This window comes from Macaca fascicularis, chromosome 6 (genome assembly GCF_037993035.2).
Source record: "Macaca fascicularis isolate 582-1 chromosome 6, T2T-MFA8v1.1".
NCBI classification, from domain to species: domain Eukaryota; kingdom Metazoa; phylum Chordata; class Mammalia; order Primates; family Cercopithecidae; genus Macaca; species Macaca fascicularis.
This window is the reverse complement of record NC_088380.1, coordinates 186,852,836-186,866,340: the sequence shown is the minus strand read 5'-3', so window position 1 is coordinate 186,866,340 and position 13,505 is coordinate 186,852,836. Positions and strand designations below refer to the sequence as shown.

The window sequence follows — 13,505 nt, the reverse complement described above, 5'->3', positions numbered from 1 at the left end:
GAGCAGCATTTCTCCACCTTGGCACTGTCGATGTTTGGGACCAGGTCATTGTTTGGGGGTGTGGGCATTGCAGTGTCCTTGGCCTCTACCCACTAGGTGTCAGTAGCACCCACCCACACACAGTTGTGACAACCAAAGCTGCCTCCGGATGAGAACCACTGAGCTGAGGATGGCTGTGCGCCTCTTCAAGCCTCTCCTCAGCAGATGCCACTCGCAGAGCTGCGCCTTCGCTGTCGCCAAGCTGCCGCTTACAGAATTCCTTCTGCCTTGGGACGCCTCCCCGCCCCGAGTGTCTTTGAAGCCAGAGTCAGTGTCACCTGCTGTGGCTCTCTGTACCTCATGTTGCTAAGCGGTTCTGCTCCCTCACCATCCTCCCAAGGGACTGAACTGACTTGGCAGGGCCTGCCTCTGCGCAGAGCCCTGCCCCCACCTGGCTGGCATCCCACGTTCGTCACAGCAGCACCTGCAGGTGTGTTCACTCTACTTCAGCACCTTAACTCACACGCTTACTCTCCACTCTCAGAGGACCCCTTCACCATCGACTTCCCAGAGGAAGCAATGGGTGGAATTCCTCGGCCTGCTGACCTGGGCACTCAGGCTGGAGAGGCCGTCTGCTGTGGTCCGTGCCGCTCCTCCCTGCGCCGCTGCGTGCCTGCTCTCTCCCTTCCTCAGGGTCTCGTTCTGTTGGCTGGCTGCTCCTTCCAGTGTTCTGTCTCCACTCGCCGGCATCTCGTCACACTCGTATTTCCCAGTCCAGTTTTTAAAACTGTCTTTCAAAGCCATCACCCTCCAAGTACCGCCCCACAGCCTCTCCTGTCATACCTGCCCACTGCCTCTCCTCCGTGAGGGAGGGAGATGGGCCTGGACACCTTTGTGTCCATCTTAACAATTCACAAGCTCAGGTAGGGCTTTCTATCCAGAACTGTCCAGCCTCTCAGGGATTGCCTGCTTCTTGCCACATGACCTTTCCTTTTCCTCTTCTGTCGCACTGTTTACTGTGGACAGGTGGCAGTTGGCATGGTGGAGGGGCCTCCTCCTCGGCTCAGTGATCACAGCTGATTCTCCCTTGGATGTTAGCCAGCAGGTCTTAGAAACTGAGGAACTGGTCACCTCATCTTATTTAGACCTCTTAAAGGTTAGTCATAGGAGCTTTTAGTAATTAGAAGTACTTTTTCAGAAGTGGAGTGCTGCAGCGTGGATGGATGAACGGATGTTTCCGTGCCACTTTGGGAGCTAAAGCGGGGGGCCGGCACTGCAGATGTCTGAGGCTCCACTGCAACGGAGGGTCTGTAGAGACGGTGACTGCTGCCAGCCCCAGCATGTCTGAGGCACCACTGCAACGGAGGGCCTATGGAGACAGTGACTGCCGCCAGCCCCAGCTAGCAGAAGAGAGTTTCTGTCTGTGACCTTTAATAATTCTGCATCCTTTTATATTTGCCAGGTTCTTAAACAGCACCAAGAGGCTGCAGAGCTGTGAGAGCAACTCACCTTCCTCCCACAGAGCCTCCCCTCCCACAGCGCTCTTCCACTCACTCTAGTTTATGGCATGTGTGGGACATAGGAAAGGGGAGGGCACTGAATTTCATTATTGCTGGGTTTGTTCCTTTCATGTTTGTTTCTCATTCTGTATCCCAAAGTATTTCTCATAGGAATAAAGGACTTGTTGAAGTTCGGTATGCTTGTGCTTTTCATGTTTCACTGTCCACATGTTACCTGCTTTCTGTCCCAGTGCACCACCCACCCACCCTATGTGTGGCGGGCCTGTTCTGCATTCATGTGTGTTTTTATCACGTGAGTGGGGAGCTTATTTTCAAGGCCCCACTTGCCCCAGGTGTGTCTTTCTGAGGCCTCCTGGGTGTCCATGGAGCACCTTCCACAGTGAGCCCACAGCCATAGTGAGGGCGAGCATGTTTAGGCGTGCAGGAGTGTGACCAGTTGGTGGGGCTGCTCTGCCCGTGTGGTGGCCCTGCATGTGCTCAGCCTTGGCACTTCTCTGAGTGGTCCACACGCTGTGTTGCATTGACTGCTCCAGACACCTCCCGAGGTAGATTAAACGCCCCGGCCCAGTCCTTAGCTGAGAGCTCTGCACGGCAGAAAGGTGGTTTGCCAAGCACCACACCGGTGTAGCAGAACTTTGCCTAGAAGGGAAGGAAAGGCCATGGTGAGTTCAGTGAAAGTTGCACTGAAGAGACCAGCAGGAGGGTTAGACAATGGGTGATGGGGGACAAAGTACCGCATTCAGAGCAGCTGCCTGTGGAGATATATCACAGAAGAGACAGGAAGGAGAGAAGGGCCATGGGTGAAGAGAACAGCCACCCAGCTTTGTTAGTGAAAGTGAGGGATGTGCCGTGGGAATTTGAGACTGAAGATCTCTGGGTGAGTTTCACGGAAGCTGGACTAGTGGGGAATTTGGAAAGATAATTAGGAAGGAAGGGTGTTTAGTGCTCTGAGGTAGGGGTCAGGGGTAAGAGAGAGATGGGGTGGATGGAGAGCCCAAAGACCAGAAATATTTCAGGTTTTCAGTTAGCTAAAGAAGGAAGGTTTTCTAAATTTGTCGCCAGAGAACCAGTTGGTCTTTTTTGTTTTTCTTCATAGTACCCTACAGCCTAAAGGAGAAATTTTTAATTGTTTAGTAAAACAGAGGGGCGGACACTTCTTTTATATCAGTAATCCTGGAAAGAAACAGTTACTGAAGAACCCGAACATATTTGTAACTAATTTCAGGTTAAAGAAACAGGCAGAGAACACTGAACTCATGCAGCTTTAAAAAGAAAATACAAGGATTATACCATTTGCTTCTTTCAGAATAAAGACAGACAGGACAATCAGAAAAGGGAAAAGCAAAAACGCCCCAGTAGGGAGCACCAGGACCACACCTCTATCCCCCCAGGTGGCTGCTGCGGCTTTACCAGGTCTCCACCAACAGTTCAGCAAGCCCAGCCACCCCCCAACCCCATCTGGATACCTCTCACTTCTGTACCAGAGCCCCAATCAGAACACAGCACCTAGGCCTCCCCCGACCCCCAGCGGGATACCTCCCATTCCTGCACCAGAGCCCTGATCAGAGGTCACAGCACCATATCTCTTCTGTTACCTATCAGTTGGCCAAGTCCCATCATCCGCCCTGTGTAGGCCTGACCCGCAGCACCTCCGGCCACCCCACCCTAGTGCTAACCCAGTGCACAGGTCATACCCCTCCTGAACATGTATGCAAGGTACCAGGCATTTGCGTCCGTGTGACTTTCTAGAGGGAGATTCTGTAATTTATATCAGATCTAAGGGAGTTTGTATTCACCAAAAGGGTTAAGAAGCATGTTGTGGTCTTTGCTGGTCAGCAGCCAGCATTAGTGCAGTTGACCCCTGCTGGAAAGGCCAGGCTGGCCCTGGGGACACCCTGTAGTAAGGAACCGCGCCACACACACAGGCTACGAGGAATAAGACATGATGCCTTAGGCGTACTGAATGTATTTGGGGCTTACCTATGGATTGGCGGGTTTCCAGCCCTTAAGTAAAAGCTTTAAGGTTTAAATAAATGCCTTGGGGGTGATGGTTCTGGTTATTTCATTGTCTGCGAATTTAAGACTAGACTGACAAATCCATTCTTCAAGATCTTTACTCTTGTCCCCAAAGAAATGAGCGTAAGGCCGTCAAACAGTGATAGGCAGACATGTGCGTATATTGTTCAGGCCGAAGTTGTAAGTTGTAAGCATGAACGTCTGTTCCAGATCCCAACAGAAACGGAGTTTTCTAGACCTCTTTTTTATAAATCAAAACTGCATTTTAAAACAGCTATAAACAACATTAACTTGGAAATTGACAATCAAAGTTGTAAAGGTATACCGTGGTTCACTTTGGCATCTTACTCAAAACTTTCTTTTATCTTATCCCAAACTCAGATTAGTGTTTCTTCCAAAGCTGCCCTGAATGTCTGTCCTGGCACCCACCTTCTCCCTGTTTGGCCAGGACTCTAGGGCTTCGGAAAACTGCTGGGCCAGGTGCTAGAGCTTGAGAAGTAATTTCTGCAGCTCCTGCAGTCTTTCTTCCCTTCCAGAGGGCACAAGTTCCTTTTTTTAAGAATGCAAAACCCTCTGACTGACTTATTTCCAGTCACAAGGCTGTGGCTTTCTACTTTCTTCAGTAAGAGAGAAAATCACCCATCCTCCCCCTTTAACATTTCAGCTGAAAATTGCTAAGTGTTACTTGAATCTAGGCACAGTTTACCCCTTAAAATAGTTTCAACTTCCCTGTAGCTTTTATAAACATTCAACACAAATTGCTCAGAAGTTTTTAAAAATGACATTCAAACAGGGTTCCATAAAACTAATAACTATACAGAGAACTCTTTTCATTTAACCATGATTTAATATCTTTTTGAAATTCCATTTTTCTATGTTAGCTATTGTAGAAAGCATAACTGGTTTATAAAGTGTGATTGTTTTCATTCTTAGTAAATTTTCTAAGTTTCCATTAGTCCTTTTTGGAATTTGGTAAAATAAAAGGTCCAAACAATCAGATCCTACTTACTAGTTCTTCCACAGTGTTGTACATATGAGGTTGGGTTCAGGAGATTTTCTGCAAGTTATATTTTAATAAATTCCCAATATTTGTCTCTTGGGGCTTAAAATATGTTCTGAAAGGGGGGAAAACAGACTAAAAATTCCCTTTGTTTCCATTTTGGCCTAATAAATTTCTCGGTGTGTAATTTGTGACATAACTCTGCATTATTTTATAGGCATGTTTTCCACAAATCCTGCGTGGATCCCTGGCTTAGTGAACACTGTACCTGTCCTATGTGCAAACTTAATATATTGAAGGCCTTGGGAATTGTGGTATGTTTCCTATTTTATTTGTTATCACTTTTATGTATTATATGTACGTGTAATAAAGTATAACACAATTGGCATAATAGGAGGCGTGACTAAGACACACAAGAAAACACTGGCTATATTTGCCATGTAACCATGTAAACCCAACAGGACCTTTTTTCCAGATTACTGAGAAGTCTAACCCATCTCAGAGAACTCCTGGAAGAGAAGGTAAATAACTGTACTAGTCCTTTTTTTTTCTTTTATTAAATTTAAGAGACAAGGTTTCACTCTGTGGCTCAACTGCAGTGTAGTGGTGCAGTCATAGCTTACTATAACCTCGAACTCCTGGGCTCAAGCAGTCCTCCCACCTCAGCCTTCTGAGTAGCTGGGACTACAGGCACACACCACCATGCCTGGCTAACTTGTTTTTGTTTTGTTTTTTTTGAGAGGGAGTTTCGCTCTTGTTGCCCAGGCTGGGTACAATGGCACAATCTTGGCTCACTACAGCCTCTGCCTCCTAGGTTCAAGCGATCCTCCTGCCTCAGCCTTCTGAGTAGCTGAGATTGCAGGCACCGGTCACCACCCCCGGCTAATTTCTTGTGTTTTTAGTAGAGACAGGGTTTCACCATGTTGTCCAGGCTGGTCTCCCTGACCTCAAGTGATCCACCCGCCTCAGCCTCGCAAAGTGCTGGGATTACAGGCATGAGCCACCGTGCCTGGCCACTTTTTTATGTTTTGAAGAGACAAGATGTTCAGGCTGGTCTCAAACTCCTGGCCTCAAGTGATCCTCCTGCCTCAGCCTCCCAAAGTGCTGAGATTGTAGGCATGAGTCACCACACCTGGCATGGTCCACTTTTAAAAGTGTGCTTCTGTTGGGTGAGGAGTATGAGATGAAGAAAGAGAGAAGGACATGATTTTTCTTCATTCCAACATCTTTTTTTAAAAGGTAGGCTGTATGCTGTTGACTCTGTTCCAGTCGTAATCTCCTCTGTGCTTGGCATAATATAAAACTATGTTCTTTAGCCTGAAGTTTGACTTTGATCTCTTGGGGGTTGGTAAGTTGCAAGCAGAGAAGGCAGACAGTGCCTGAAGCCCAAGGAGAACTGTTGGCAACCATAGCCTGGCAGGGGCCGTCGCCAGGTGTGCCAGAGTCCAGCTGTGGCAGGTGCCAGGTCAACACTGACTTGAGTAACCAAGGACCTTGGTTAGTCCTTGCTTAAGAGAAGCATGTATATCCAGGGTTACACTTTTTTATCAGAAAATAACATAGTTTCTGGTCTCAAAGAATGAAAGAATAATCTCCCTATGGAACAAAAAGTTTAGTTTGATCCAACAGATGAACTCATTTTAGCTTGCAACCCAAAGAAGATCGAAGTCATTTTATTTTAAATATACTGTCAAACACAGTTTCAGTGTATACAGTTGGGCAGTAATACCCGATTTGTCCTTTGTCTCCAGAGATCATGTCAGTGGTGATGCCATTTAACATGGGATTACTGAAAGTATTAGGTGTTACTGACACCATGGACTGGATAATCCCTTCTTGTTGGGGCTGTCTTACTGTGTCGCCCAGGCTGGAGTGCAGTGGCGTGATTCTCCTGCCTCATCCTCCCGAGTAGCTGGGACTACGGGTGCCCGCCACCACGCCCGGCTAATTTTTTATATTTTTAGTAGAGACGGGGTTTCACCGTGTTAGCCAGGATGGTCTCGATCTCCTGACCTCGTGATCTGCCTGCCTCAGCCTCCCAGTGTGCTGGGATTACAGGCGTGAGCCACCATGCCCAGCCTGTTTGTTTTTTTTTTTTTTTTTTTTTTTTTGAGACGGAGTCTGGCTCTGCCGCCCAGGCTGGAGTGCAGTGGCCGGATCTCAGCTCACTGCAAGCTCCGCCTCCCGGGTTCCCGCCATTCTCCTGCCTCAGCCTCCCGAGTAGTTGGGACTACAGGCGCCCGCCACCGCGCCCGGCTAGTTTTTTGTATTTTTTAGCAGAGACGGGGTTTCACCGTGTTAGCCAGGATGGTCTCGATCTCCTGACCTCGTGATCCGCCCGTCTCGGCCTCCCAAAGTGCTGGGATTACAGGCTTGAGCCACCGCGCCCGGCCCAGCCTGTTTGTTAAGTATATTAAGTGCTAATACTTTTCTCCTCTGTTTATAACAGAAATCCTTCTAAAATGTATTGTAGGTTATCATGGATCCTTACATGTAATGAACATAAAAAAAACCTCTTCTAACTGGGTTTGAGTCTGAGCATCACTTAGTACACTGTGTTTTGCTTTTTTTAAAATAAGGCTTTGAGATGACCTGAAATGGTTCTTTTGCCCAGAACGCCATTGGTTCCAGGTTTGCTTGGCTGAAACTTCTCTCTAGAAACATATAAACTTCTCACAGCCATCCCTCCCAGCTCTGCTTCTCATGTGCGGCCTGCTGCTGCGTGCTGAGAGAACCAAAGGTTGTTAGGTAAACCAAACATCCACACTGTTATAATGGAAGACTTTTGGCGCTCACTTTTTAATTGGTAGACTTTGGCCCTAAGCAGCTCTATACCTCTCCCTCAGGATTAGGTGTTTAGGTTTTGAAACAGATGATTTTCGTATAGTTCGAAAGTCTTTTCAACTTTGACCTCCTCTTGGTTTGATGCTTTACTTGTGTTTAAAGGCAGACGATACCTAAAAACTGACTGCCAGAGAAATGGGGCTTCGGAGAAGTTAGTAGGACGATAGAGGTGTTTTCTGTTACCTGGGATTCTTCAACACGGACATTTACCATGAAGTAGAGTAACAGTTTACAGTTTTAAACTGGATGTTTGGTGTCTTTATGTTAATGATTACGACTCCCTGTGCCTGCGGGCCATGACCAGTCTTCTCTGATCTGCAGTGAATTTTGGTTTTCCTTTGTACCATTTCTGAGAAGAGATCTCTGTGCCTTTTGAAGAAAAACTCTTAGGGTGAGAGGAGAGGAGTAGGTAGGTGGGCGGATAAATGAGAGGATATCACAGGGAAATAACTTAATAAGGTCTTTGCAACAGGGCGTCAAACTTTAGAATCTTATGAAAGGATTTGTTTTCCTTACAATTATTTTTAACCTAGAAATATTTTGCAGCCGAATTTGCCATGTACTGATAACGTAGCATTCGATATGGAAAGGCTCACCAGAACCCAAGCTGTAAACCGAAGATCAGCCCTTGGCGACCTTGCCGGCGACAACTCCCTCGGCCTTGAGCCACTTCGAACTTCGGGGATCTCGCCTCTTCCTCAGGATGGGGAGCTCACTCCGAGAACAGGAGAAATCAACATTGCAGTAACAAGTAAGTGGGGGCCTCCGCTCAGGCACAGGGCATGTGGCTGCCTCTATGGGCATTCGGGACCATCAGGAGAGTCAAGGCACTCGCCTCAGCCTGCAACACAGACTGTAACCAAGAAAGGGATGTGTGTTTCTGTTAAAACAGGTATTTGGAAGAATGAAACTTTATTTATGATAAGTAGCTGGTGTGTTTGTGTATAATTAATAGGAATAGCTGCATTTGATGAGTAGCTGTTGAGGTCTGTCTTAGTCGCTGTATTATAAACCTTGTTTTGAAATCATTGCCTTACAAACAGGCATTTAAAAGGAGATGTTGGAAGGTGTCACAGGCCCCCAGCAGCATTGCTGGTGTGTTGTATGCTGTGAGCGCTGGTGTTCTCCACCTCCGGGACTACAGGCTACTTAGTGGGAAACTCATCTATAATTTGAACCTAAAAATTCACAGTTCTTGGAACATAGCCTGTTGCGCACTTTATTTTAAGTTTTTTATGGAAGTTTGGTCTCTTGGCACTTAACTCTTTGGTATAATTGTACATGAGGTAGGAGAAAAGCCAAAGGACAGTCTGCCTGAAAAAAAATAGCGTGAGCAAGTTATGAAAATCTTCACATTGCACTGTCGACAAGCAGGAAAGAAATGCCGAGTATTTTGATGGCAGTGCCTGAGGACGGTATGAGTGAGCTGACGGCGTGTGTGTGGGCCTTACAGGCATTCACCCCTCAACAAGCCATCTTTTCTCTTCACTTCCATTCTTTACATGTTGTTTTCATCTAACAACCTTTCACCCATCTTCCTTGTTGCTGCTCTGCTGTTGCCTTTTCCAGTACCTGCTGCTGCTTGCCTAGAGCGTCAGACCCTGAGGCTGGTGGGACCCCACTCCACTCTGGGAGTCAGTGAAATGGATGACACTGTTACAAAATGTTTTCTCCTTTACATATTAAGACTTGTGTGGTCTGTTCAATCAAAGTATTCATGTTTTTAACCAACCAGACATTATTGTTAGAAAATGGTTCCCCAGGTTTTATTCTGTCATCTGTCTACACTCAAGAGAGCCCTCATTCAGTTATGCAATAGGGAAAACTATGCTTTGAGCGTAGTTTGGCTCATTTCTCACCATCTCTCAGTGATTCATTTTGATAGCATTTCATGGTTTTCTTTCTTTGGTGTTTAGGTTTTGTGGTCTACAGTTTTAAAACTTGATTGAGTAGCAATAAAGAACACAAAGGTTGTTGGTTTATTAGTGAGTTTTTCAGGTCCTTCATTGATCAAACATTTATTGAGCACCTACTACTTACTACATTAAATACTGATCCCATTATATTTTATATAGAAATGTCCTTTCAAAACCTTATGCTTTGATGATACAAAAAATTACTTCATGTACCAAATTAATCATCTTTAGCAGAATTTACACGATGTTAATAAATAAAATTCATGTGATTAAACTAAACCACAGCTACCTCTGCTTTCCCTCTGAAGCTCTGTAGCACCATAGCAACCACAATGCATCCAACTGGCACCCACTGTGTGCAAGGCACTGTGCTAAGTAGGCACTGGGGGCAGAGGTAGCCAGGCCTGCTGCAGGGGGGCACTGTGGAAATGCCACCAGCATATTGGGTGTTTTATGATGGTGTCTACTTCCTTTTGTTACAAGTTTTTAAAATTGAAATCACACACACACACACAGACATGCAAATATGGGATAGTATACTCAGAATTTGGAAACATAGATGTGACAAAGTTCTACAAGGTAGTCTGCGTATCATATGTAAAAGTCTCCAAGAAAAAAGAGGATACTGTGTTAAGTTCCTTGATGGTGATGGCATTCGGCTCTTGATTTTTTTAAATGCCATATACATTTTCCCTCACTTAAAACGTTACAGGTAAAAATGGTGGGTTTTATATGTGTTCTTGAACGTTCATGCTGATTAAATAAAAAGCTTCAATCTACTGATGAGGAAGTTTGTAGTTTGAGAGGCAGTGGCTGTACTGATGTCTAAACAGTAGGGGTTTTCATAACATAAGCTAAGGTGGGCAGAGAAGTGCTCATAGAGCACACTCCGGACCCGGAAGTCCTCCAGAGCAGTGCTTCGTGACCTTCTGAAAGTCACCACCTTTAAAATCTAACAAAAGTATGTTTTTCTAGAAAAAGGCCTAGGCACACACAGTTTTGCATGCGGGGTTAGGATTTGTGGAACCCAGATTGAGAAACACACGTTATATACAGCTTGTGCATAAAATATTTGGCAGTCCACGTGTAAATAGTTCTCTCTTCCTTCTTGCAGATATATAGGTAATTTTATTGTGTAACAGTTTGTTAAAAAAGCCCTAGTCAGTGTACTCTAAGAAATATTTTAGAGTTAAGACTTTTTAGCAAGTCAGATCGGTTCTTAGGTTGTTTTTGAGGTTCTCAATAAATACTGTTTTTAAAATGTTACCTTGACAACATTGGCTCTGAAAAAGTAAGGGAAAATATCCGGATGGAGAGAGAGAGACAGGCTAGATGAAGATCCTTAGAGTTGTAAGCACCAAAGGTTTCCAGCTCTTTGGTGGCCAAGTACCCGGTCAGTCCCCCGCCCTTCCTACTTCTGCGTGTCACAGCCTGGACAGCCAGTGCTGCTCCTCGGCAGTGGGGTCGGGAAGAGCAGTTTCTGGTTTCTTGAGACACCAGTGAGATGTTCTTTTTACATAAATATCCCAAGTAAGCCCATGCGTAAGAGAGAAAAATGTAGCCATGGATGCCGTGGGAGGCCGGCTCGCAGACTGCTGGGAGCACCCACAGGACCTGGAGAACCGCTGCTCCGTGCTCCTCAGCCTTTGACTAAGAATGAAAGCCATGCAGAAATGACAGAATGAAGAAGGAAAGAAGGTTATAAATATGCTTAGTCTGCTTTACTGCCATTTACATGAACAATGAAAAAAATCTATGTCCATGTGCAATTTTATATACATATTTTCACCATACACTTTTTGGTGGCTACACTGCTCACAGACCTCAGGACCTAAATGGAAGAAACGGTTGGGCCATGCTTTCCTTTCTCCCTTGCAGCTTTCACCAGTACTCCACTAACCTTCTCCAGTTAGTAGCTCTCTGGCAAACCTCCTGCTTCACCTCCTTGGGCCAGTCTTGGCTTATACCTCCGTTGACGTCTGCTTCGTTGCATTTGAGGGAAATGTTGGCATCGATTTGACTTAAACCTTCTCCCCAGAGTGATTTCCTCCCTTTCCTTTGTCAACAGAAGAATGGTTTATTATTGCCAGTTTTGGCCTCCTCAGTGCCCTCACACTCTGCTACATGATCATCAGAGCCACAGCTAGCTTGAATGCTAATGAGTAAGTAACAAATTGTTTTTTGGATTGCATGTGCCAGATGATCCCAGGAAAACACATGGAGCCATTTTCACGAAGGTGGTGAGGATTGGCTTTCCACCAGTTTCATACTGATCCTGATGGGATCATGTCTAGCAAAATACTTTATTTCATGAACATATATTTTTAGTCAGCAACACAGATTGGGAATCCACCTTATTCAACAAGAACAGCTCATTTGAGAAAAGATCCAGAGGTTTTCATTAGCCACAGGCTTAGAATGAATCAGCAGTGTAATGCAAATGGCAAAGGAACAGTATAGAGTGTAAAAGGCTGCCAGTGTCCTCATCGCTGACGGGAAGAGCCCCACTTTGTGTTCGTCACACTTACCTGGAGCCTTGCATGTCTAGCTTCTGGGAAAGCCCTGGCACCCATACCTGTAGTCAGGACCAGTGCCTCGGGTACTTGGCCTGCAGGAAAGAAGCAATTTAAAAGACCCGCTGTTTCCGGATATTAGGACAACTGTGAGGGGGAAGAGAAAATAAGTCTAAGCACTATTTCCATGGGCAAAATGACGACCAAAGAGCAGGCTTCGTGACTGCAGGCTTCACCTCGGTAAGAGGAAGGACATCTGTCAGTGAGGTTGCTTAGTGGCAGGATGGTTTGCTGTAGGGCGTGCCCAGGACTGGGAATGCAGGCAGAGGCTGGATGTCACTTGTCAGGGGTGCTGTAGTGAGGTGTTTTCAGAGGATGGAGGATTGGGCTAGATGACTGTTAAACGGTCCATTTTGATCCAGTGCTGTTCCAAGAGTAGTTTTCCATAGGGATAAGGTATAGAAAGGGTTTTTAATTTTTGCTTTGTTTTGTTTTGTTCCAAATTTTGGACATTTACTGAGGATATCGTTCAGTCCTTCCTTTTACCAATATTCATGAAAACTAATTAGAGATGAAAGCACCCCGGGGCACTGCCCACATTTGAACCTCAGTTGGTATGGGTGGAATTCACATCATCTCTCTCTTCAATTATGTCCTGATACTTTAATTGATGAGTAATAACCAAACTACCTCATGCAGTTGATTTAATTGACTGCCCATTGTCTGGCTATAGAAACAATGGGCAAGTGGCCTCCACGTGCAGTGACACGTGTTACTCGATCTAAACCTGATCTGTGGGCCAGATACCTGCAAGAAGTGCCCGCTGGCATCCGTGAGCCCATACGTGTTGGGGCTCACAGACGTCAGGGTCAGGTGGCATTCCCCAGCCTTCAGAGGAGCACTGCACTGATCCAGCAGGTGAACCACTGGCTGCTGCTGTTGGCCACCCATGCAGTTTCCTTCAGCATGGCGCACCTAATTCCTTAGACTCTAGGGTCACACACACCTGGATTTGACTCTCAGCTCCTCCATTTTTCAGTTGTAAGACATGGGCAGTTATATTTATTTGAAGCTCCTTGTAGTCATTCATAAACAGATAATGCTAGGACCATATGGCAGGGTTGTTATGAGAATCAGCATATAAAATGCTTAGCACAGTGCCTGGTACATAAGAAGTGCTCAATAAATGTTAGCCAAGCCAATGCCACTGCAGTGCTATTGAAGTTCTGTTAGTAAGGTGGCCATCTGCCTTTATTGTCTGGGAATTGAATTGAATTTCTTCCATGAAATAGGACACAGAACCATAGTAACTCTGTGAGTAGCTATGATTCAAACCTTATTTTGGAGAGAAACACTTATTTCACCCACAACCACCTCTTTTGCTTACTCCCATGCTAACCCATCAGGCAAGGTAGTAATATAAGCCTACTTCTCAAAAAGTTCACAAATGAGTGATAACCAATACAAGCAAATAATTACACTAGGCACTTTTCGAGAAGTATTGGGTAGTTTAATAGTCACCTGACTGTCACTCAGAATCCGTCTGATGTTCAGTTCATTTATCAGATTAAAATGAGAGTTGCTCAGTAGACATGTTACCTATTAGAAATCATAGTATCTGGGGCATAATATTTTAGTTCCATGCCTAAATGCCTGCATGACTCAGAATCTAAGTCATGGATCTTAGATCCATGCCTTAGTCCAGCCCTTCTCCCAT

The 13,505-nt window shown here is 45.5% G+C and overlaps 1 protein-coding gene across 17 annotated transcripts in view; it reads left to right on the top strand.

Annotated features, from left to right (window-relative positions):
- Positions 1-13,505, top strand: part of RNF130 (ring finger protein 130) — a 187,501-nt gene that overhangs the window by 128,877 nt on the left and 45,119 nt on the right. For 8 of the 17 annotated variants that reach the window (XM_073995023.1, XM_073995022.1, XM_045394649.3 and 5 more), the window contains 2 exons: positions 4,733-4,829; positions 7,906-8,110. In XM_073995023.1, the coding sequence (XP_073851124.1) occupies positions 4,733-4,829; positions 7,906-8,110 (302 nt within the window). Of the gene's footprint in view, positions 1-1,005; positions 1,136-1,441; positions 1,677-4,732; positions 4,830-7,905; positions 8,111-11,343; positions 11,438-13,505 lie in introns of those variants that run through there. The other 9 variants (XM_073995024.1, XM_005558795.5, XM_073995017.1 and 6 more) reach the window with 3 other exon arrangements.